Source organism: Somniosus microcephalus, chromosome 25, assembly GCF_052327205.1.
Source record: "Somniosus microcephalus isolate GS21.2 chromosome 25, FLI_Smic_1.0, whole genome shotgun sequence".
NCBI classification, from domain to species: domain Eukaryota; kingdom Metazoa; phylum Chordata; class Chondrichthyes; order Squaliformes; family Somniosidae; genus Somniosus; species Somniosus microcephalus.
In genome coordinates this window covers 51,439,815-51,465,509 of record NC_141011.1, presented here as the reverse complement: position 1 = coordinate 51,465,509, position 25,695 = coordinate 51,439,815, and the positions used below count along the sequence as shown (strand labels likewise).

Sequence of the window (25,695 nt, the reverse complement as noted above, 5' to 3'; positions counted from 1 at the left end):
TATGTTTCAATCAAGTCACCTTTTACTCTTCTAAACTCCAGCGGATACAAGCCTAGCCTGTCCAACCTTTCCTCATAAGGCAACCCGCCCATTCCAGGTATTAGTCTAGTAAACCTTCAAACATGGGAAAGCAACCCATAAACAAATGGGACACTATTATTCATGGGTGCTTCGGGAGATATTTAACAAATATGAAGATCAGCCCTTTCCACATTCGCCAACACACTTTATCCGTGGAGGAATATATAGAAATTTCAACAGTATTTTGCGGTGTTAAATAAATACAATTATAATATCCTGCAAGAATTTCTAACACCTTGACTTTTGGCCATACACACCAGTGCAAGTTTTAAACATAGAATGTAAAGCAGTAGTATGAATGATGTGCGAAATGTAACCAGAGTAGGCATTGCCAGTAAATGAGTGACAGAAACCAAAACTGTGACTGCACAAAAATAAATAAGCTTTCGGAAAAATTAAAAAGCAAATAGTTACACGAGTAAAGTAGGTGATGCAACTGGATAAGGTAATAATGTGATTAACCTTTCTATAGACATTTGTGCCAGCTTATTGCTTCACATCCAAAGAACGCTTTATACAAGGAGTCTACCTTTTTCGGAGAGAATACTCCCAAAGTGCCGCCATCCTCTCGTATGGCAACTCCCATTTCAGCCAAAAGGGCCTCTCTGGAATTAGAGAAAGGTCACACCAGTCAGCCGCTAATGAAGGGTTTTAGCTCAGCTCCACAGACAGCTCTGATTATGGAGGCACAACACATGAGAATGATCAAGGCACTGAATCAAAACAACGGAGGAGCTCTGCAAAAAAAGAGAAAGCGTTTGAGGATTGACTGAAAAGGGCAACTTCGACTTTGAATGGAAAAGCCGGCATGGCCAGATGTTAAGTCTTAGATCCTCAACTGCTATTTTAGAAACTGACTTTCATTGTGTTGTTGTTGTACAAATAAGGTGACTTATCATTGGGACCCCCCCGCACGACCACCTCCCCCAAAATAATCCTCCCTTAGTTATGCAGCCGCTGTCGATGCTTGTCCACAATGGTTAGAGATTGAAGTTGACCACAAGTGGATGGTATCTTAAATTTAAAAGTAAAAACTGTTCTTTTACCAGGGTGTTGCTTATGTCCCATATTCTGTCACGATCTACCTCCCTGAAACTGTGAGATCCTTTACCCGATGGCCTTGGGAAATGGGCTAAAGCCCAATTTATTACATGGAACAGATGAATGGATCTCAAAATAGGGAATTTCAGGAGCATTCAAAAATACATTTCAAGAAAGCCACTATACGTCAGTATAAGCAGAGCCTTCTAAACACCGGGAAATTAACTTGGATTTACTGTAGTTGTAGACCCAGATAACCCATCTTTAAACTTTCATAAATGATGTTTTTAACATCCAGACCGCAGCTTTTTAGGTAAATGTTGTAACAAAGTACAGGAAACTCTTTGGTATCCGGCACCTGCGGGACCGGGATGGTTCCGGTTGATTAAAAATTCTGGATAACGGAGAGGTATACCTACCAAGGTACGAGAGCCCCATTACACAGCACACCGGTTACACGGCCACAGATCCAGGAGTCCCTGTTACACGGCCACAGGTGCAGGAACCCTGGTTACACGGCCACAGATCCAGGAGTCCCTGTTACACAGCCACAGGTGCAGGAACCCCGGTTACACGGCCACAGGTCCAGGAGTCCCTCTTACACGGCTACAGGTGCAGGAACCCCGGTTATATGGCCACTAATATACAGTAAAACTTACCTGAACCTACTCTTGAATTTTGCCGGTTAATAGAGATTTCAGGATATTTAGGTGCCGTTTAAACAAGAGTTTCCTGTAGTAACTGCAGCAATTAAATTGCTCTAACTGCAGCTGTAGAAAGAGGATCTCAAGTTGAACATTATAGCTGGCAAGAAGATTCTGAACTTGGACTATAAACTTTTTCAGGTGCTTGCTAACTGAAAATGGTGCCATCTTGGGTTTCTTTTTAAAAAAAATTTCTATACTAATTAGGTCACTCGTTGACCTTAAAATCAGCAAACTGTAGCCCATTTCCCAAGGCCGTCGGGTAAAGGATCTCACAGTTTCAGGGATGTAGATCATGACAGAAGATGGGATATAAGCAACACCCTGGTAAATGAACAGTTTTTACTTTTAAATTTAAGATACCATCCACTTGTGGTCAACTTCAATCTCTAACCATTGTGGACAGGCATCGACAGCGGCTGCATAACTAAGGGAGGATTATTTTTTGGGGGGGGGGGGGGGGGGGGGGGAGGTCCCGATGATAAGTCACACTTTATTAGTACAAGTACACACAATGAAAGTCCGTTTCTAAAAAGCAACTGGGACTTAGTAGTCCAGCAAGTTATTATCTCATTCTTGTACATGATCTTGACGATAACTGGGCCAATGCCTTTGTCAAAACAGGATGACTTGGAAAGTGAATGAAATTTGCTTGCACAGGGCAAGTTAGCAAAGCCAAACTATATTTTGTAGGCCTCAGGTCTACCTATATTTTAAAAAAAATCACTCAAACATGTATTTTTAAACTTCAGCGGAACACCTATGTCTAAGATGTGCTACAAAAATTACCTTTTGTGTCTGTCTAAACTTAGGGAAAGGACTTGGACCATGGTGCGAGAAAGTTTTTTAAAAAACCAAACAGCAATTATAAAAATAGAAGAACGACAAACACTGGTGCAACTTGCCCAGTTTTTATAAACCACAACAGAGTATCATAGGTTCAGTAGTTCTAAATAGCCAAATTACAGCAAGGAGTAAAAGCAACATTATTTTTTTGCAAAGTAGATTTGAAATAAATGTTTTGAAGGAAGAAAGGCCCTGACCTCTCCATCCTAATTGCTTCGGTTTTCCGAAGCTTCTCCTCCCAGGTCTCATTCAGTTCAGCGATGATCTTTTCCGATTCCTGCAAATAGACAGAGAGGTGTTTAAAATTCAGCCATTAAATACTTTCACCTGTTTCTTTAGGCTTTACTAAGTCAGAACAGATCGAATTACGAAACCTGTTGTAGAGGAAGAAAACCCCCCCCAAAGAGTCTCTCTCGGAGGCGAGCGCCACTGATTCACAAATTCAATATATAAAAAGGTCTTTGGACAAAATCTGCAATCTTTACTCAAAATTCCCTCTATATGACTTTTAAAAAAAAATTAAGAATACTTGATGGCAACGTTCCGCCCGCGCAGGCCGCTCACCAGCTGTCCCGCTGGAAAAGATACCACACAGCACATTTAAAGAGACCAACAGGCACTGACTTGCAGATTAGTAATTTCTTACACTTTAGTGTCAGCCGTGGCTCAGTGGGCAGCACCCTCGCCTCTGAGTCAGAAGGTCGTGGGTTCAAGTCCCACTCCAGAGACTGAGCGCAAAAATCTAGGCTGACACTCCCAGTGCAGTGCTGAGGGAGTGCTGCACTGTTGGAGGAGTCGTCTTTTGGATGAGACGTTAAGCAGAAGCCCCGTCTGCTCGCTCAGGTGGGCGTAAAAGATCCCACGGCCACTATTTCGAAGAGGAGCAGGGGAGTTATCCCCGGTGTCCTGGGCCAATATTTATCCCTCAATCAACATCAATAAAAACAGATTATCTGGTCATTATCACATTGCTGTTTGTGGGAGCTTGCTGTGCGCAAATTGGCTGCCGCGTTTCCCACGTTACAACAGTGGCTATAGTTCAAAAAGTACTTCATTGGCTGTAAAGCGCTTTGGGACATCCAGTGGTCGTGAAAGGCGCTATAGAAATGCAAGTCTTTCTTTCCTATATTTCATATTGGAATGAAACAGAACCTCTGGGTGGATGTCTTTACATTGCAATATGACATTAGGATCTGAACATATGTGGCACATACCAAGAGTTGCCCCAGTTAGTGGGTAACAAGGCTTCTTCTGAAAACAATCACTGTATACCGATGACTCGCTTGGATTTCTTTGTTTTTTTAATTATGATTAGCAGATCTCCCATCATCGATTGTGGAAAACCGACGGTTGTACAGTTGCGGAGTTTGCACATCTCCATGAAAGACATTGGGAAGAAGTTCGCAAAAGATCACCCCGCAAAATTAGTTTTCTAGGGTTTTAATACTTACTGCAGGTAGGCAATTAAATGTGTTCCTCACGTGCCACACGTTGATAAATTAATATCTGCATTTAACAAAGGGGGGGGGGGGGGGGCGGCGGTGACCAGGGCAGCTTTATACAATAGCAAAAGACTGCGGATGCTGGAAATCTGAAATAACAGAAAATGCTGGAGATACTCAGCAAGTCAGGCAGCATCCGTGGAGAGAGAAACAGAGTTAACGTTTCAGGTCTGTGACCCTTCGTCAGAACTGGAGAAAGTTGGAGATGTAACAGGTTTTAAGCAGGTGCCGAGGCAGGGACGGGGGGGGGAGGGAAGAACGAACAAAAGGGCCGGTCTGTGCTAGGGTGGAAGACAGAAGAGATTAAATGCTGAAAATGGGGATGGCAGAATCATCAACAGCGGCCATGTGAAAAAATAGGGGCAGGGGTTATAGTCTGAAATTGTTGAATTCAATGTCGAGTCCAGAAGGCTGTAAAGTGCCTAATCGAGCTTCATTGGAACAGTGTAAGGGGCCGAGGACAGGTGTCAGAGTGGGAGTGGAGAATTAAAGTGACAGGCGACCGGAAGCTTGGGGTCACCCTTATGGACTGAACGGAGGTGTTCTGCAAAGCGGTCACCCAATCTGCGTTTGGTCTCCCCAATGTAGAGGAGACCACATTGTGAGCAGCTTTATGCTGTACATCTACGTAGGGCGTGGGCTTTTCTTGCCAGGGTCAAAAAATACATGACGCTTGAGATTAAACTAATTTGCATCTTTCCTTCTCTACCAATTCTCTCTGCAATAGTACTTGGAGCTTAAAAATATATATACACACACACACACACACACACACAAGATAATGTCCTGCCACTACAGTAGACAAGCCTAATACAGATACAGTTGAAGAATAAATTGGTGAGTGGGAAATTGATTATGAGCGGGTCTTTATATTTTGCAGTGTACACTAAATGGTTACAGCAGTTTTTCAGGGCTTTTATTCAGGACCTCCTTCCAAACCTGCTGTGTGTCTTTCAGAACTGGCTACTGGTTCAATACGCGGACCTCAAAAACATAGAAGATAGGAGCAGGAGTAGGCCATTCGGCCCCTCGAGCCTGCTCCACCATTCAATGAGATCAGGGCTGATCATCCAAATTCAGTACCCTGTCCCTGCCTCCTCCCCATATCCCTTGATCCCTTTAGCCTTAAGAAATATATCTAACTCCTTCTTTAATTATTATTAAATGTGGATTATAAGATCTTGGCGAGGGTTATGGCAAATCGTTTGAAGGAGGGGTTACCGGAGATAGTTTGGCCCTCTCAGTCCTATGGAGTCATAGGCCGGGACATCGCAGACTCTGTGGTCTCAATCCGAGATGCGATAGAGCTCATGGAAGAGAGTGGGAGGGAGGTTTATGTATTAAAGATAGATCAAGAGAAAGCCTTTGATAGGGTCTCTCATGAGTTTTTATTGAAGGTTTTGGAAGCATTTGGTTTCGAGGAAAATTTCATTCAGTGGATAAGGATTTTTTATTCAAACATATTTAGCTGTGTTAAATGTAATGGTTTTTATCCAAGTATTTTCCGATACAGAGATCAGTGAGACAGGGTTGTCCCCTGTCCCCATTGTTGTACACATTGGTAGCAGAACCATTAGGTTACATGATGTGAAAGAAACAAGGTGTAGTTGGGATTGTGGTCCCCAGTTCTGGGCTGGTGTCGGTGATACACCAATATGCAGATGACACAACCTTAACATTGAGAAATGGGGAGTCAGTGAGGAAAGCTATGGAGGTAGTGGAGGAATATTGTAGAGCTTCAGGTGCCAGAGTGAATTATAGTAAGTCCCAATGCCTGGTTGCAGGGAGGAGTAGTGGGGAATGGTTGGGGGAATGTCCCTTTAAGGTGGTGGAAGTTCTGGGGGTGCATATGGGGTGCAAGAAAGACAGGGATGAAGTGGATCGATTAAATTGGGAACCAAAGGTTATGAAAATTAAAAAGATCTTGGGAAGATGGGAAAGAAGGTGGTTGAAAGTGCAAGGAAGAGCGACAGTGGTGTCTGCCCTCCTGCTATCTAAGCTATGGTACTTATTGACGGTGGAGGGTATTCCTGAGTGGGCGGAAAAGTCCATCCGAGAGGTTTTTTATGGGAAGGGAAACCAGCCTTGGTGGCTTACAATACCATCATTGGACGGAGAAATCAGGGAGGACTCAATTTTCCAGATATTGATTTGAAGAAGAAATCCTTTAGAATCAAATGGGTGAAGATATTTCTTCAGAAGTCAAATACAAGTTTTTGGAAGAGTTTTGAGCATTTTTTAAAACGAAGTGGGATAGGAGGGCAGGGGATATTGTATATGGAATACAATAATATGTTTTTGAAACCGATTAAGCTTCTCCCTAGGTTTTATAAGGGGGTTGTAGAGACTTGGGCCCAATTTTTAAAAAGTGTGCAGTTTATGCCCAAGGGGGCTGAGGAATTTTTAGAACAGCCCTTATTTTTGAACAGGTGGGTCAACATCGAAGGAGAGGTTTTATTTAATCAAGCTTTTATAAAAGCTGGGATTATATCTGTGAAAGATGTATTATACGAGGTAATTCCAGGTTGGTTGCCGGAAGCGATAGTGAGGGACATGGTGCGGGAGGAGGATCAGGAGGTAGAAGGAAAAGCAATAGAAATCATGTATGAGAACATTGTGAGGGCAATGCCACAGGATTGGATGGAAGAAATAAATGCGGAAATCTCCAAAGGAAGTAAAATGCGTCCTGCTTTTCCAAGCTTTGTACTGGAGAAAGGGGGAGAGTTGGTCCAGTTTGATAACTGTAATACTCGAGATTTCTATGAGGCATTCAGAGAATGGAGATTCAAGACACCTGCTGGTCAGGAGTTTTGGCAGAGTATATACCCACAGCTGGACTTCAACAGGATTTGGAAGGGAGTGTGGGCGAATTTTAAACGCCCAGAATGGATTGAACTGGATTTCAAATTGGCTCATAACCGGATTTTTACCATGACGGTCTTGTGCAAGATTGGACGAGTGGAGGCGGCAACTTGCCCAATGTGTGGGACACGGGATGAGACTCTGTCCCATTTACTGGTGTTATGTCTGCAGTTAAATGACTTTAAGTACTATGTTCGACAGTTGTGTGAAGCTTTTTTGCTGGGTGGGGATCGAAGAGCGAGAATGGGAATCCCGTGGGACTCAATTTTCAGATGGGGATTGCAGGAGAGTCTGCCAGAGTCTAGCGGAGCAGCAATTAATTTAATGTTCAGTTTGGCTAGATTCGTGATTGTGCAAAGAAGGAATGCTCTGTTTTTTTAAGGGGAGGAGAATCAATCTAAAAGAGTATTTTAAATATAAGCTAAAAGATCATTATAAGGCTCTGTGGATGTTTTATTCAGAAAGGAATTTAAGGACAGTATTTTACAACCAATTTTTAAAGTACAATCGATTAATATATGTTACAGGTGACAAATTAAACTTCAGGTTTTGATGTTAAAATGTGGTGGCGGAATGGCTGTGCAGAGCGATGGAATTGATTTGTATCATACAATGTAATGATCACGATGTTGTAAATGTTCTTAATGATCAATAAAGTATAATATAAAAAAACAAGTGGGTAGCACCCTGGTCTCTGAGTCAGAAGGTTGTGGGTTCAAGTCCCGCTCCAGAGACTTGAGCACAAAAATCCAGGCTGACGCTCCAGTGCAGTGCCGAGGGAGCGCGGCACTGTCGGAGGATGCGACGTTAAATCAATGTCCCGTTTGCCCTCTCAAAAGGATGTAAAATATCCCATGCCACTGTTTCTACAAGAGCAGGAGAGCTCGACCTGGAGTCCTGGCCAATATTTATTCCTCAACCCACATCACTTAAAAAAACAAAAACAAACAGATTATCTGGTCATTTATCACATTGCTGTTTGTGGGAGCTTGCTGTGGGCAAATTGACTGCTGCATTTCCTACATTACTATATAGTGATTGCACTTCAAAAGTACTTCATTGGCTGAAAAGTGCTTTGGGACGTCCTGAGGCGCTGAAAGATGCTGTCTAAAGGCAAGTCTTTCTTGACTCTCTGCCTGTTTGTCTGATATTTTCAGAAAGTGGGCCTGACTTCATTGAGAACTGACCACCAGGAATGTATGTGCAACTGGATGTGACAGTTTCTGTGGTTGAGAGCTTCTAAGGATTGGAGCGCTGTGTAAATTGAAAGTGGCATTTGAGGTGTGCACCTTGCATTTTGTGTGCGCTTAACGATTTTTCTCTGTTTTCTTCAGAAGCAAATAACTAAAGGCAGTAGTGTATTCCATCAAACATTTTACAACATTTATGTTATGAATTATTCAAGTATAGGATTGCACAAAATATGTAGCGGCCTCGGGAACTATTCAAGGTATGTAAATACAGCGTTGGGGGGTGGGATGCTTTGTTTCTAGGCCCTGCTGTCCGTGTTGAGCATTCCTTGGCTCAGATATAAAGCAATGTTCCATCTACTGTCTCAACAGGATAGCAAAATACTGCGGATGCTGGAAATCCAAAATAACAACAGAAAATGCTGGAACAACTCGGCAGGCCAGGCAACATCCGTGGAGAGAGAAACAGAGTTAACGTTTCAGGTCGAAACCCTTCTACAGAACTGAGGGAAAAAAGCAGGAAATGACAGATTGAAAAGCGGGGTTGGGAAATGGGGGAGGGGACGAAAGAACAAAAGGGAAGGTCGGGAGAGGTGAAGAGACATTAAGAGATATTCAAGGCGAGACGAGATGGTAATAGGACAGGTAAAGGGACAAAGGATGGCTCGAGATGAAGTGTGAAATGCGCTGGCAGAATGAAAGACAGCTGCCGTGTGGGAGAGGGGGAAAAAAAAGAAAAGGCACAAACCAAAAGTGTGGATAAAAAATATATAAAAATATAATAGGGGCCGAGGTTATGATCTGAAATTGTTGAACTCGATATTGAGTCCGGAAGGCTGTAAAGTGCCCAATCGGAAGATGAGGTGCTGTTCCTCCCCCATTTCCCAGCCCCGAAACCCGCTTTTCAATCTGTCTCAATTCCTGCTTTTTTTTCTCCGTTCTGACAAAGGGTTTCGACCTGAAACGTTGACTCTGTTTCTCTCTCCACGGATGTTGCCGGGCCTGCTGAGTTTTTCCAGCGTTTTCTGTTGTTGTACTGTCTCAACAGTGTGGCTTAAGGACAATGTTGGGATCCTGCGTGGTGCAGCAGAGAGACATTGTCCACTTGTGTGGCAGCCATTCTTGTAGCTTTGTGATTCAGTCTCCTGATTTGCCCTGTATGTGGGCATATTCGCGTCCACTAGGAATTTGTTTGTTTGGGATTCCCCAGAAACCTGTAATTTGAGATTCTTGTCAGCAGGAGAGACGCAGCTTTTTAATAAGTCGGTCTGGAGTAGACTCCAATTTGAATTGCAGAGTGAGGGCAGTGTGCTACCCAAACTACTTTGACAGAAGATGGTGCCTTGTACAGGGACTATCTGGCAGGATATTAGCGTTGGCAGAATATTTGAGCATGGAGTGCCAACAGCTGAACCCAGTCTTCTGACTTTTCCAATGTGGGAGCCACGGTAGACTTATTCTCTGACCCGCAGTTGCCCCCCCTAAACTGAAGTCCAGTAATGATACCTTTGACAACAGAAAATGCTGGAAAAACCCAGCAGGCCAGGCAACATCCGTGGAGAGAGAAACCGAGTTAACGTTTCAGGTTGAAACCCTTCGTCAGGACTGAGAAAGCACAGGAAATGAAACCGATTAAAAGGCCAGTTTGGGGGCTGGGAAAATCTTCTGTTCTTTCATCCCCATTTCCCAACCCCCAAACTGGCCTTTTAATCTGTTTCATTTCCGGTGCTTTCTCGGTCCTGACGAAGGGTTTCGACCTGAAACATTGACTCTGACTCTGTTTCTCTCTCCACGGATGTTGCCTGGCCTGCTGAGTTTTTCCAGCATTTTCTGTTATTTCAGATTTCCAGCATCCGCAGTATTTTGCTGTGATACCTTTGACCCCTGACTGCCAGTAGCTAGTTTAACCTGGCGGAGGGATTGAATCTTCATGACACAGCGCTCTTTTCCCCACTGAATCATTAGAGTCCAGACACTGGATTGATGCATGTTGTTTTAGTAAGCCCTGTACAGAATAGCGAGTTTTTAGGGGTAAATTTAAGTGAATGCACAGAGCCGGTGTTAGTAACATAGAAGATAGGAGCAGGAGTAGGCCATTCGGCCCCTCGAGCCTGCTCCGCCATTTAATGAGATCACGGCTGATCATCCAAATTCAGTACCTGGTCCCTGCTTTCTCCCCATATCCCTTGACCCCTTTAGCCTTAGTACGATGGGTAATTTCAGTATGTGTGAAAAGCAAAAATGAAATGCAGTTTGTGAAATAACATGACTGTAGCTGAGTTGGAGAATTCATTGGAGAAGAAGCAGGCAAGGTTCTACCAGAAGATGTGCATCTGTAGAGCAAAGAGAATGTTTCCCTAGTGACCATGAATTTGACACTTTTTTCTGGTTGTACAAATGGCCATTGTTACTCAAATGTTCTTCCAGTGCTTGTGAATGAGTTGCCATTACCTCACGAAGTCTGGGAGATATCCCCAGTTGTTTTCTTGCCTTTTTGTATTTCATTTCCTTTTTTTGAGGTGAAACACTTGGTAGTTCATTACAAATCAAATAGCCAGTAGTATCTACCCTGGAAAAGTGTCTTACAATTAAGTGTTACAAGGCAGTTCTTGTATAGGGGAGAAACGAGGGGAAAAAAGGACTTGAAAGTTCAAAAATGCACTCTCCATGGTTTTATTTCTGGTGAGCTGCCTCCACTGGTCTTGTTTTATTTATGAAGCTGTCTCCATTGACTAGATTAATGGATGTGGAAAAGCCCATCCTTGTAATGAGTTTAGACATCATCCTGTGACTAAAAACACAGGCAAGTTCAGTTTATAAAAAAAAAAAATCTTTGCCTTTTTTAAAAAAAAATCAAGCTTGTTGTTCCTTCATAAGCATCTGGGAATGCTAATTAAGATGCTATTTCATTTATTTAAAAATCTATTCGAACAAATTCATGATCCAGGAGCAGGGGAGAAGATGGCCTTGACGGTCCACATGGGAAACTGTTCAACCTCCGTCGCCTCCAGTCCAGGTCCAAGGTCGTCCCTTCCTCTGTCGTCGAATTACAGTATGCAGATGACGCTTGTGTCTGCGCACACTCGGAGGTCGAACTCCAAACCAACGTCAACACCTTCACCGAAGCGTACGAGAGCATAGGCCTTACACTAAACATCCGTAAGACAAAGGTCCTCTACCAACCTGCCCCCGCCACACAGTACTGCCCCCCCGATTATCAAAATTCACGACAAGGCCTTGGACAACGTAGGCCATTTTCCATACCTCGGGAGCCTACTGTCAACAAGGGCAGACGTCGACGACGAAGTCCAACACCGCCTTCAGTGTGCCAGTGCAGCCTTCGGTTGCCTGAGGAAGAGAGTGTTTGAAGACCAGGACCTCAAACCCGGCAGTAAGCTCATGGTCTACAGAGCAGTAGTGATACCCGCCCTCCTGTATTCCTCAGAGACATGGACCATGTACAGCAGGCACCTCAAAGCACTGGAGAGGTACCACCAACGTTGCCTCCGCAAGATCCTGCAAATCCATTGGCAGGATAGGCGCACCAACGTCGGTGTTCTCGCTCAGGCCAACATCCCCAGCATCGAAGCTTTGACCACGCTCGATCAGCTCCGATGGACGGGTCACATCGTCCGCATGCCCAATACAAGACTCCCAAAACAAGCGCTCTACTCGGAGCTCCGACACGACAAGAGAGCCCCAGGTGGGCAGAGGAAACGCTTCAAGGACACCCTCAAAGCCTCCTTGGAAAAAGTGTAACATCCCTGGCCCAAGACCGCACAAAGTGGAGGAGAAGCATCCGGGAAGACGCCGAACACCTCGAGTCTCTTTGCCGGGAGCAAGCGGAAGCCAAGCGCAAGGAGCACACGTAAACCCAAGCACCCCACCCACCCGCCCCTTCAACCACCGTCTGCCCCACCTGTGACAGAGACTGTCGGTCCCGCATTGGACTCATCAGTCACCTGTGAACTCATTTTTAACGTGGAAGCAAGTCATCTTTGGTTCCGAGGGACTGCCTAAGAAGAAGGGTATTATCTCATTGCAGAAAGGCAGCTTCAAGAGCAAAGAAAAGTGTAAGTGCCTGGAGACTGCTGATGGCAGTGTGCCTTCTAGACTGACATTTGGTTGGGATTTATTTGAAGTTAGCCGCCCATGTCTCTGAACTTGGCACAATTACATAGTCATGCGAATATGTATAAAGGCCCGTAATTTCTGATCGGGGGCTTCCTGCGTGCGAATGCCTCCTATGGGGAAAAAAATCTATGAACTTATCTGAGTGCTCCTGAGGTCCAGACACTTCCGCTCCTGGGCCTCTCAAGTCAAAATGCGCAGGGCCCACGTATCCCAGAGGCGCAGGCGGTTCGCAAGTGTCCCTGGGATCACGTGGGCCAGGCCAGCCAATAGGAGAAGAAAATCTCCCTTCATAGAAACATAAAGATAGGAGCAGGAGCAGACCATTCGGCCCCTCGAGCCTGTTCCGCCATTCAATGCGATCATGGCTGATCATCCAAATTCGGTACCCTGTCCCTGCTTTCTCCCCATATCCCTTGATCCCCTTAGCCTTAAGAAATATATCCAACTCTTTCTTGAATATATTTAATGAATTGGCCTCAACTGCCTTCTGTGGTAGAGAATTTCACAGGTTCACCACTCTCTGGGTGAAGAAATTCCTCCTCATCTCTGTCCTAAATGGCTTATCCCTTATCCTTAGACTGTGACCCCTGGTTCTGGACTCCCCCGCCATCTGGAACATCCTTCCTGCATCTAGTCCGGTTAGAATTTTAACAGATTGTTCATAGAAACAAATAAAAATTGCAGCTGCTGTAAATCATTTAAAATACATTGTGAAATAGAACATTTTGGTCAGAATCCGTCCCCACTCACTCAGTTTCCTTTTTAAATCGGTGTGCGTGCGCTGAACTCTCTTATTCTGCTTGCAGAACATCACCTAGTAAACAGTATACTTGTTTTTCCGTTCAAAGAGTTACCTGGAAATAGTTGCTTTACCTTGCTCTGATTTATGTGAAACAATTCAGTTACTCTCTAAAAATAGTGGCGGTGGGGAGGAGGGGAAGAGAGAGGGAAGATGGGAGGGAGAGGGGCGAGGATGGAGAAGAGTGTTTACTCTCAGTAATTTTCCGTGACTGTGTGCAGGTGCATAAACAGCAAGTCCAGGCATACCTCGGAATGGTCAGTCTCACTATCACTTTATCTACAACCCGCTAGTTTGAGTCTGTCTGCATACGTTGGATTGTGAGAAGGCAGGTTTGCTATACCCAAGGTAAAACAGTTGACAAAAACGATCAGCTATTACCGTTGTGCAAGGTGTCCTTTCATTGGGTCTGCTCAGGGCCCCTGACTGCCTCAAGGCCCTATTCAATTGCACAGGTTGCATGGTCCTAACACCGCCCCTGGTGCTACCAAAGTACATTCCTATCCAATGTAGTTAGTATTCATTGCAGTTACGCTTACAGGAGTGTGTAAGCAACATTGGTTCGTGATCAAATATATTTTGCAACGCACTTGCATCACAGTTTATTGGATTGAAAAAACATTGCTCAATTTTACTAAAAATATGGAGCAAATAATGCATGCCAATAGAACCCACTGAATGCGCATTTTGAACTTCTTAAACACTGCCTTAAATTCTGTGCAAATTAATATTTATGAAGTACATGCTCTATGTTGAAAGTGACACAACAGCTTTGATGTTTGAAACGAATGGCCCATAATTTGCGGTCGCGATCTCTGTGGCGAGAAGTTTGCCTTTTTCGACGTTCAATTGATGGTAGCGCTGTCAATAGGGGACTCCGAGTGCGATGCTGCAGTGATGTCAACAAGCTGTCTCAGCAGCCAATCACATTGAAGAATTTTCTCAGACAGGAAACGAGAAGCTGCTTTTATCCGAACTTATTAAAAATATTTGAGAGCGAAATAAAATTTGGGACTTCCACATGGGGATAAGGTAAATGCTGAAATATCATGAATAAACTTCAATTTTTAAAAAAGTTTTAAAAGAATTGTAATTTTTATCATAATGGAGAAATTTGACACTCCACAAATATAAAAAAAGTGTTTCAGGGCCAGAATGTTTGTTTACGAGTCAATGCGCTGTTAAAACCCCAGTTACACCTATTCCATTTCTTGGGGTATTTAGCAGCGAAATTACCCTGGAATAGTCAAGTTTTCCTCAATTTCACGGATTGCCGGCTATTCTTTTGGTGGGGGGGGGGGGGGGGGCGCACGGGGGTCCACAGCGCAGCCAGTGTCAGAACAGTGAATGACTGACCGCAAACTTTAGGATTTCCGCGATTAGATGCGCAGGCGCTAAATCCTGAAGTTGCGGTCAGTTTCAGTGGGGTAATATCGGCGAACACTGTTAGTTCGCCGTCATTACACACCACAAATTCCGGGCCATAACGTCAAACCGAAGGAGCTTCTGTATTTGTGCGCAGGTAAGTTACTCGTTGCTGCACCAGATCCAGAGGGCGGCTGCCTCTCACTCGTTTCACCCCAACTGCTACCCACAGCATAGGTCACTCCGGGTACTTACAATAAAGATTTGAGGGGCCAAGTATGCAATACAAAGAGGGGTAGCTCTTACAGAACTACAGTTCAGGTGACTTGAAAGTGCTGTAAAGCCCAAATGTACGACAGGCGCCAATGGGCAACGACTTGGATGTTACGGCCATTGCCAACGCTGACCTTGCTTGGAATGAGCCTGGCCCATTAGGAGATTGTCGGAACCTGTACTGTGGCTATATTAGGACTGCTTTGCATTTTGGTGTAAAACTGGCAATGAACTAAACACTCCAAGTGAGGTTTTATTTTGCCATCCTGCATTGTTGCATAACTTACATTGAAGATTTCAAAACATATACTGGACTTCCTTCAAAATAAAAGATTGAATCACTCCAATAAAACATCAGAAGCTATGGCTGCATTATTAAAACTCTTCTTCTCTTAGGCAGTCCCTCGGAACCGAGGATGACTTGCTTCCACATTAAAAATGAGTTCTCAGGTGACTGATGAGTCCAATGCGGGACCTACAGTCTCTGTCACAGGTGGGGCAGACGGTGGTTGAAGGGGCGGGTGGGTGGGGTGCTTGGGTTGATGTGCGCTCCTTGTGCTGCCTGCGCTTGGCTTCCGCTTGCTCCTGGTGAAGAGACTCGGTGTTCGGCGCCTTCCTGGATGCTTCTCCTCCATTTTGTGCAGTCTTGGGCCAGGGATTCCCAGGTGTCGGTGGGGATGTTACACTTTTTCCAAGGAGGCTTTGGGGGGTGTCCTTGAAGCGTTTCCTCTGCCCACCTGGGGCTCTCTTGCAGTGCCGGAGCTACGAGTAGAGCGCTTGTTTTAGGAGTCTCATATCGAGCATGCGGACGATGTGACCCGTCCATCGGAGCCGATTGAGCGTGGTCAAAGCTTCGATGCTGGGGATGTTGGCCTGAGCAAACTATGCAGATAATATCATCTTGGAATGATAACATTCCAATTCAACTTCACTTGAATAATGTGTCGACAAGAGAGGCCTCACCACCTCGCACTCACCCTCAACATAATCTCTAGGCAGACAAATACTGCAAGATTGCCTTAAAATAAGTTTTCAAATTTCAGCACCCCTCAAACGCCCTTTGTGAAAAGAATTAGAGTCAGGAGCCACCTTACTCCAAAAGTAAAATACTGCGGATGCTGGGAATCTTAATCAAAACAGAAAAGTGTTGGAAATACTCAGGTCAGGCAGCATCTGTGGAGAGAGGAACAGAGTCAATGTTTCAGGCCGATGGCCTTTCGTCAGAACTGGAAAAAGTTAGAGATGTAACAGGTTTTAAGCAAGTGTAGGGGGAGGGAAGGAAAGAACAAAAGGGAAGGTCTGTGATAGGGTGGAAGGCAGGAGAGATTAAATGACAGAAAGGATGATGTTGCAAAGCAAAAGGAGATGGTAATGGAATAAGTAAAGAAACAAAAAGGTGGATCTAGAGGAGGTGTAAATGGTAATGGCAGAATCATCAACTGCTGTATCCAAAAAATGGGGGCCGAGGTTATGGTCTGAAATTGTTAAACTCGATGTTGAGTCCAGAAGGCTGTAAAGTACCTAATCGAAAGATGAGGTGCTGTTCCTCGAGCTTCATTGGAACAGTGTAAGAGGCCGAGGACAGAGAGGTTAGAGTGAGTGTGGGGTGGAGAATGCCACCTTCGTCCAATTGTGCATGTTTAGGGTAGTGTCATTGATCTGAAAGCTTCACTTGTGTTACTTAATAGAAGGGATATAAAAAGTTTTAAAGAATTAAATGAGTTTGCCAGCTCGACAAATGGGAAATAGCAAACTCCTGCAGGCAAGATTGGCTATCAAGTGTCTCTTGAATAGGAGTACTTCCAGGAGAGGAAACTCCTTTTGGCTACAATTGCATCTGCATTCATCATCAAGCACCATTGATAGAAGCTGCCTTTCACCACTATCTCGAAATGAATACGAGCAGAAGCTTTGGCTGTATTACCAGGCCAACTGGAAGACTTTCAGAAAGGAAGTTCCCATCTTAGATTGGCATCCCATCCACCAGTTAAAAGCTTCAGATTTTACCCTAGGAAGCACATTACATTTAGTGCTTAACCTGCCATAAATTTCAAAGTACAACAACCCAATCCGCTGAAACAAGATCAGGCACAAGAAGGTATTCTTAAGGATCTCAACTAAAGCATCAAGCGGTCTTTCTTTCAGATGGTGATCATTGTGTATTTCTAGCCAGTTCTACTTCAGCCACAAGCTTGACTCAGAAAAGTGAACGGCTCACGTGGTTTAGTTCTAACATTTCAATCAAAATAACCTGCTACCTAGTCTCCAAATTGCTTTACTGTAAATGTGCAATGCGCTTAATCCCCATCCAAAAATGGTGCAATTCTCTTAATGCTGAACACAAGGTTTGAGGGAGATCATCAACATTTTTTTTTTTTTTTTTTTTAATAGGGGACTGTACTCTTAATTTAGAAGCTGGTTTCTTGTCAGACATCTGGTGAGCTGCTATCCTCTGGGAAAGTTGCAAATCATCAAGTAGCAATACATGGGTGCTTGCCATGCGATCACACCACCTATGCAGGAGTCTGGCTGGCCTCCCACATTCTACCCTACGTAAACTTGAGGTCACCCAAAACTCAGCTGCCTGTGTCCGAACTCGCACCAAGTCCCATTCACCCATCTCCCCTGTGCTCACTGGCCTACATTGGCTCCTTGTTAAGCAGCGCCTCGATTTCAAAACTCTCATACTTGTTTTCAAATCTCTCCATGGAGACACACAGTACCCCTGTAAAATGGCGGATCAGAAGAGACTACCGGCAGCGTGGGAGAGTCAGACTCCTGTTATTGAGGTGTTCGGACTTCCGACAGCGCCAAGAAGCCGAGTAGTGGCAGTTTGGAGAACTACCCCCACTGACTAACTCGGCCACCGCGGGAGACTCGGACACGGCAACATTGCCGGTTACTGAGGTGGTGTTTTCGGAGTGAGAATTTTGCCGGTTAAGAGAGAATTCCGGATATTTAGGTGCCATTTAAACGAGAGTGTCCTGTAGAAAGCGAGGACAAAAAAATATGTTGCAATCAACTCACGGATGGCGCAGTGAGCCAGTGGAGCTCAGAGAGGATGTGACCAATGTAAGTTTGGGACATTTTTGTGGGTGTGGTTGCAGGCCGTGGCATTTTAAAGGAGTTGTATCTTGTGGAGGGTTGACCCGGGGTGGAGGTTAAGAAAGTTAGACAAGTCAAGCCTTGAGGTGATGAAGACATGGACTAGGACTTTAGGGTTTCATTGGCAGGTAGGGGCTGAAATTACTACCACATTATTGCTACCTTATTCAAGCATATTTTGTTTAAATGTCACACTAAATTTATTTGAAGTATTGGATTTGAGCTTCTCCCTGTTAATGATGTGCATTTAAACAATTCTGTGCATGGTACACTTGGCTCACTTTAATTAATGATGGTGTTGGCTTATTGGTTATAAGGAACTCATTATGCTCATGTTTTATAATTTAACATACATTTCATAAACACAAGAAATTTAAATTAAGTGCATCATATATGGCTGCTGAGAAGTGGCCATTAAAGACTGTAAAGGCTCTTTGTTTTTTATATATACATGGGGCTTGTGATGCTTTACTTCGTAAAATTGCAATAGTCGCCGACTAATTTTAATTTAAATCTGCCCTGAAATGTTATTTTCATCTCCCAGTGAAGTGACATCATGCAGTGACAGATTTACTATCAAGGGACTACAAGGCATGGTCTCCCGTTGCTGTGGCAACAAGTATTAGTGGCAGCAAGATGCATCATTAGAACACTGCACTTCCCACGTGATGTGCAAAGCACTTCAGTGCGGCAATATTCGCTGTCGGGGGAAGGAGTGGGGGTAGGGAGAGAAAAGACGAAACAAGATATCTGCTGCAAAAGCAAAGAAAACATCTGAATCCCAAAACAATTGCATCCTTTCTTCTGAGAGCATACGGCAGTAAACCATTTTCAAAGATGCACTGAAAGGGTCCACGAACACAGAACAGAGTGATGTTTGTGATTCGGAGTCGGAGAATGAATCTGTGCCAGCAGGAATATTTTACAGCTGGGCAAAATACTTGTACGCCAATACTTCTAAAGCTAATCTGCAGCATACTGCAAGCAAAGGCTGCACCAACACAGCTACTGTATCTAGTTCTGATTAGTACGTATATCGGTGAAAATTATTAAAGTAATAAACCATCATCAACCCTGCTGCACAAAAGGTTCCGATTTCCTATGCTTGTTCGGCTGACACTTTATTTAATTGAAAGCTAGCAAAAGCGGAGAGGAAGGAGGGACTGATTAATATAATTCTGAACACTATTTCTGGAATCGGAAAAGAATTGGAAAGAAAATGGGCGATCACAATTCAAACCTTTCTACTTCCAGGTCATGAAGCAATTTTTTTTAAAATTCAATAGCCAAGAATAATCCCACCAAGAGATCTGAAGTGATGCATAATACATAGAAACAGAAGATAGGAGCAGGAGTAGGCCATTCAGCCCCTCGAGCCTGCTCCGCCATTCAATGAGGTCATGGCTGATCATCCAAATTCAGTACCCTGTCCCTGCTTTCTCCCCATATCCCTTGATCCCTTTAGCCTGAAGAAATATATCTAACTCCTTCTTGAATATATTTAATGAATTGGCCTCAACTGCCTTCTGTGGTAGAGAATTCCACAGGTTCACCACTCTCTGGGTGAAGAAATTCCTCCTCATCTCAGTCCTAAATGGCTTACCCCTTATCCTTAGACTGTGACCCCTGGTTCTGGACTCCCCGCCATCAGGAACATCCTTCCTGCATCTAGTCTGTCCAGTCCTGTCAGAATTTTATAATTTTCAATGAGATCCCCTCTCATTCTTCTAAACTCCAGCAAGTATAAGCCCAATCGATCCAATCTCTCCTCATATGTCATTCCTGCCATCCCAGGTATCAGCCTGGTGAATCTTTGTTGAATTCCTTCCGTGGCAAGAACATCCTTCCTCAGATAAGGCATCCAAAACTGCACACAATACTCAAGATGTGGTCTCACCAAGGCCCTGTACAACTGCAGCAAGACATCCTTGTTCCTGTACTCAAACCCTCTCGCTACGAAGGCCAACATACCATTTGCCTTCTTAACCGCCTGCTGCACCTGCATGCTTACCTTCAGCGACTGGTGCACAAGGACACCCAGGTCTCATTGCACTTCCCCTTCTCCCAATCTATTGCCATTCAGATAATAATCTGCCTTCCTGTTTTTGCCACCAAAGTGGATAACCTCGCATTTATCCACATTATATTGCATCTGCCATGCTTCTGCCCAATCACCCAACCTGTCCAAATCATCCTGGAGTTTCTCGGCATCCTCCTCACAGCACACACGCCCACCCAGCTTTGTGTCGTCTGCAAACTTGGAGATATTGCATCTAGTTCCCTTGTCTAGATCATTAATATATATTGTGAATAGCTGGGGTCCTAGCACCGATCCCTGTGGTACCCCACTAGTCACTGCCTGCTACTCGGAAAAAGACCCGTTTATTCCAACTCTGACATTTAGCACCTGCCCCATCAGGGCAGACCGGAGACATGTTCCAAGCCTTCTGCCATTGCTGTTGTAACTGGAATCAATCTTTCTTTTCTTATGGAAATTGCTAAGCTTTCCCTCAATACCTCGTCACCCAGGTTTCCAGGCACACCGAGTGTGCACACACACGAGCACGAGCCCTACTGTCAGTCAGCAAAGCCACCTTTACTCAACCATTTCACTCAGTGTCAGCCGTGGTTCAGTGGGTAGCACACTCGCCTCTTGAGTCAGAAGGTTGTGGGTTCAGGTCCCACTCCAGGGACTTGAGCACATAAAGCTAGGCTGACACTCCAGTGCAGTGCTGCGGGAGTGCTGCACTGTCGGAGGCACTGACTTTCGGATGAGACGTTAAACCGAGGCCGCGTCTGCTCTCTCAGGTGGATGTACAAGATCCCACAGCCACTATTTCGAAGAGGAGCAGGGGAGTTATCCTCTGGTGTCCTGGCCAATATTTATCCCTCAATCAACATAACAAAAACAGATTATCTGGTCATTATCACATTGCTGTTTTTGGGAGCTTGCTGTGTCCAAATTAGCAGCCATGTTTCCCACATTACAACAGTGACTTCACTTCAAAAAGTACTTCATTGGCTGTAAAGCACTTTGAGATGTCCAGTGGTCGTGAAAGGCGCTATAGAAATGCAAGTCTTTCTTCCTTCCTCAGAAACTGTACAAAAAGCGCGTCAGCCAGCATACTTTGGTATTAACATAGTGCACTGCAATTCTCTTTATTTCCCCAACCAAATACTTTTATTCTAGTAATAAAATGACCACACTAACAGGGGAGTAGGCAGGCACATTATCATTTCAGTATTTCATCATTCTGCAAGCATGACAACCAATTGTTCTGTATGATCACGCTTTGAGCTTTCAAAGATCAAGGTATCTGTAATTATTTTTAAACTGACCAATATGAAAGCAACACTGCACAGTGATTCACTACTAAATACCCTATTGTTGCACTGTTCCCACTACCAGCTTTAGTCATTATAACAACATTGTTACAGCTGTAGAGAAAGAATGAGGGCGAGAGCTAGAGATTTGACAAAAGCAGTGTGTATTGAGTTGTTAAAAATACATTTCTTTGACGTGACAGTCTCCGCCACCCAGCAGTAAGCACTCAGGTGGAAAAACAAAATGACAAATATGCGAATGACCATTTACTAGTTAGCAGACATGCAGAGTCCTAGAACTAATCTGAAGGTCGCATTAAGATTTCAAAGGACCATTTACTCACTTAGGGATAAGGATAGTCGCTAACCAGTGATGTCTGTCAGGTATTCTTTCACTCGAGGCAACTGTGAGTTATGAGTCTTTTACATTAATGGAAAGCCAATAAAAACACCAGCACAATCTCTTTTACTGAATACCCTTCTCAGTTAAGTAGTCCCTTGTCCCGTCAGATCATTCAGTTTAGAAATATGACTGCTCCCTGATTGGTATCTTATCATAGCATTCCCCATACTTCAATTTCCCTCAATCCAGTTTCCACTCTATGCTCGACCCATATAGTGTTTTACATAAGAACATAAGAATTAGGAGCAGGAGTAGGCCATACGGCCCTTCGAGCCTGCTCCGCCATTCAATAGTGATGAGGAAAATTTTCTTCACTCAGAGGGTGGTGAATCTTTGGAATTCTCTACCCCAGAGGGCTGTGGAGGCTCAGTCGTCGAGTATATTCAAAACAGAGATTGATAGATTTTTGAATATTAAGGGAATCAAGGGATATGGGGATAGTGCAGGAAAGTGGAGTTGAGGTCGAAGATCAGCCATGATCTTATTGAATGGCAGAGCAGGCTCGAGGGGCCAAATGGCCGACTCCTGCTCCTATTGCTTATGTTATGTTCTTAAAGATGAAAATAATATATCTGCCAATTTTCATTAAAATATATCTAATATTTTTGCATCATCCAAAAGGTCATCGACCTGAAACGTTAACTCTGTTTCTCTCTCCACAGATACTGCCTGACCTGCTGAGTATCTCCAGCATTGTCTGTTTATATAACAGTGACTAATATCAGTTACTTTAAATCGGATCAATGCTTCTGCGCAGCTAGAGAGGCAAAAGCCAGTCAAAATACCTCTGAATTTTAAGCACATGTTTCATTCAAGTAGAAGTTTATTTTACGGAAGAATGAAATACAGCTACCTCATTACATTGAACCAGTAACTCATTTAAAAAAAATCTTCTATTGCCCTGAGCACTGTTGAGAAAGATACTTCCCTCCCCATTCCCATAGCCAAGTTAGTTGGTGCATTGCATTCTAGGGTGAATGACGTCACTATGACTGGCCTGTGTTCTACAGATAATCCAATGACAAAAAACACACAATTGCGTGGAAAATTTCAGGCACCCAACGGACCACAATTAGGCACCTTTACCAGAAATGTATTATGCAAAATGATACAAAAGTGCATTGATGAAAAAAAAAATGTAATGTGACCGAGTGGATTTGCCCACATCGTATCAGCAGATTTGAGTGTAAACTGCTAAAATGCAAAAAGTATTAAGTGTAGGAAACTCCACATCAAGATTGCATATAATGCCTTTCTGTGTCCAAGACTGAAAGCTCAACATTGAAATGCTGTTTATCCTTATTGATGCAAATTAAAATCTAGGCTGGATGTAACTTTGGAAGTATCTTTATCCAAATGACAAGGTTAAAATACAAAAATGTTTAATTGAGCACATACCTTTAAGCGTTCAATGGCCTCTTCGCCACCTGGAGTTGACATTATTCTCTCTTGCAGGCTGGTCACTGACTGAATGCCTGCCTGGCTGCTCAGTGAAGACGAGGATGGGGAGGCGGTCAGTGAACCCACGGGTGCTGTGGAGAAATGGCCAGGTCTTTGATTTCCTGAAGCTAGTTTGTACTTATGCTTACTGTTCTGTATCTCTTTCAAATCTGAGTAAGAGGAGGAGCGGGCCGAGGGAAAAGGAGGGGGAAAAAAAAGAGAGAAAGAGAAAGAGGAAAGGAAAGACGTAAGACACACGAGACAGGGTTATGGAATGGACATGCACACTAGATGGTAGTTCTAAAACAATACATTCTGATTTTGATAAAAGTATCAGTAAACAGAACAAGCAAGAATCATGTGTGTGTGTATGGTAATAAGTATATATAAACATACATAATCTCAATTGACTTTACTGTAATTCGTGCAACTGCACATTCGATTTATCAAATTCTGTTCGTTGAATGTGCAGAGGTGACCCAGAGGAAGCGATTCCTACAATAGTTTGTCACTCACATCGTCATGTCTATGGAAGATAAGCCCAAGGATGCTTAGAGCGTTTTGATCACATGGTGAGAGACTTTAAAACCACCATCAGTGTAGTATTAACGACAATAAAGAAAACAGAGTAGCAGATCTGGTTATGTTACTGTCTGATAAAGGGATTGGCAAAGCAGTTAGCTGCAGCAACGGAAGTAATTACACGTGCACTTAAAACACAGACACTTCTCTCTTGCACACAAAGCTTACAAAAAGATTTCGCGTTGAAAATAGCAAACACATTGGATTAAACAGGCAGGTAAACTGATAGCATTATAAATTCGGCATCAAATCATTCTACAGTGTACAGAGTCGAAAACACGGAAATGACTAACTGTTTTATTGCATAAGCTATCGGTTTGGAAGATGCCCTCAAAACAGGCCAACATATCCACTGACACAGTGCCAATTATGTTCAAAATCAGTCGCTCCTTAACTAAAGATGGTCCATTCTTGTAAAAGTAGTTTTCGCTGCAAGTTGTTTGAGTCTCTGATGTGCAAGACAAACTGCAAATCTCTCCACTTGATGCCCTGGATCCTCTATTTCCTTCTCTCGCTCTATTTCCACCCCCCACCCTCACTTAATTTGAATGCACAATATTTGCCAAGTGTGCATGCATTTCACTCATTCTTAAGGGCAGAATCTTAGGCAGCGCCAACATGTGCCAAACAATCTGTAAATGGAGGCTCCCTCATTAAGCGTGAAAACACACACAGGCAGGCAGCTACAGACCAGTTGTTCGCCACAAGTCACCTCAGTGACGGGGTCGGATTATAAACTATTACAGTAATGCCCATCTGGGGTTCTGTAGCTATAAGTATATTTGCATTTGTTTTTTTATAATAAAAATATAATTAACATATTGGAAGGATGTACAAAGTACAGCTACAACAGAAAATTATGGGGAAGCTGCACTTCAATAGGTGGAGGTCATTCCATTCCTACTCCTGGCTGAGAGTTCAACACAACTTCACAACAAGAGGTACCAACAAACAAATTGCATGAGAACTTCTTGGGATTAAAACTACTGCAGCATTGGGCAGTTATATGTAAAAAAAATGAATAATGCAAGTGAGAAATTTAATTATAAAAAAGGTACTTTCTGCAGCTTTTGTTGCCGCTGAAGGACTTTTATTATCCAAAGCTTTAAACCAGAGCAGTCAATTCAAATATTCCAGAATTTCCTGTAACCTTTTTGGAGCTAAAGTAGGCTGGGACAGCTGTGGGATTGTAGCTATTAGACTGTAGCCGTGGGACTGTAGTGGCATCAACTTGCAAGATAGTTCTGTCCCCACCATGCATTTCTCTTCTACAACATTAAACTTGCTTGCTGTAGGGACTGCACCCTTTTTTGGCATATGGACAGGATGGCAACTACAGCCTCTAAAGAAATGGTGACCAACCAGCATGTTGTTAGAGTAAAGCCAAGAGCATCAGGATAGGTTGTTCTAAACTCAACACTGTTGACTCTAGTCTATCTCTAAATAATTGAATCATTTGCCTCACTTAGTGACTGAAAGTAACGACTACTTTATAAATAACATCTTCATGTTTCCTGCTTTTATTATTGCCTTTTAAGACTAAAGTGTTAGGAACATAGGAATAACAACAGAAAATGCTGGAAAAACTCAGCAGGCCAGGCAACATCCGTGCAGAGAAATTACAGTCGACATTTCGGGTCGAAACCCTTTTTCAAAACTGGAAAGGAAATGAAATAGATCGAAGGCAGGGCTGGGAGAGAACAAAAGAAGTAAAGAGACATTAAGAGGTATTCAAAACCAGACGAGATGGTAATAGGACAGTGGAGACAAAAGACGGCTCAGATTAGGTGTGAAGTGTACTGGCAGGATGAGAGACAGCTGCCAGTACACTTCACACCTAATCTGAGCCGTCTTTTGTCTCCACTGTCCTATTACCATCTCGTCTGGTTTTGAATACCTCTTAATGTCTCTTTACTTCTTTTGTTCTATCGCAGCCCTGCCTTCGATCTATTTCATTTCCTTTCCAGTTTTGAAAAAGGGTTTCGACCCGAAACGTCGATTCTAATTTCTCTCCACAGATGTTGCCTGGCCTGCTGAGTTTTTC

The 25,695-nt window shown here is 43.6% G+C and overlaps 1 protein-coding gene across 28 annotated transcripts in view; it reads right to left on the bottom strand.

Annotated features, from left to right (window-relative positions):
• The window catches only part of kif1b (kinesin family member 1B), a 290,388-nt gene that overhangs the window by 136,984 nt on the left and 127,709 nt on the right, over nt 1-25,695 (bottom strand). For 17 of the 28 annotated variants that reach the window (XM_085967403.1, XM_085967405.1, XM_085967411.1 and 14 more), the window contains 3 exons: nt 23,028-23,239; nt 2,870-2,949; nt 611-686 (listed from right to left, as the gene is read on the bottom strand). In XM_085967403.1, coding sequence (XP_085823529.1) covers nt 611-686; nt 2,870-2,949; nt 23,028-23,239 — 368 coding nt within the window. The remainder of the gene's footprint in view (nt 1-610; nt 687-2,869; nt 2,950-23,027; nt 23,240-25,695) is intronic. The other 11 variants (XM_085967408.1, XM_085967418.1, XM_085967409.1 and 8 more) reach the window with 1 other exon arrangement.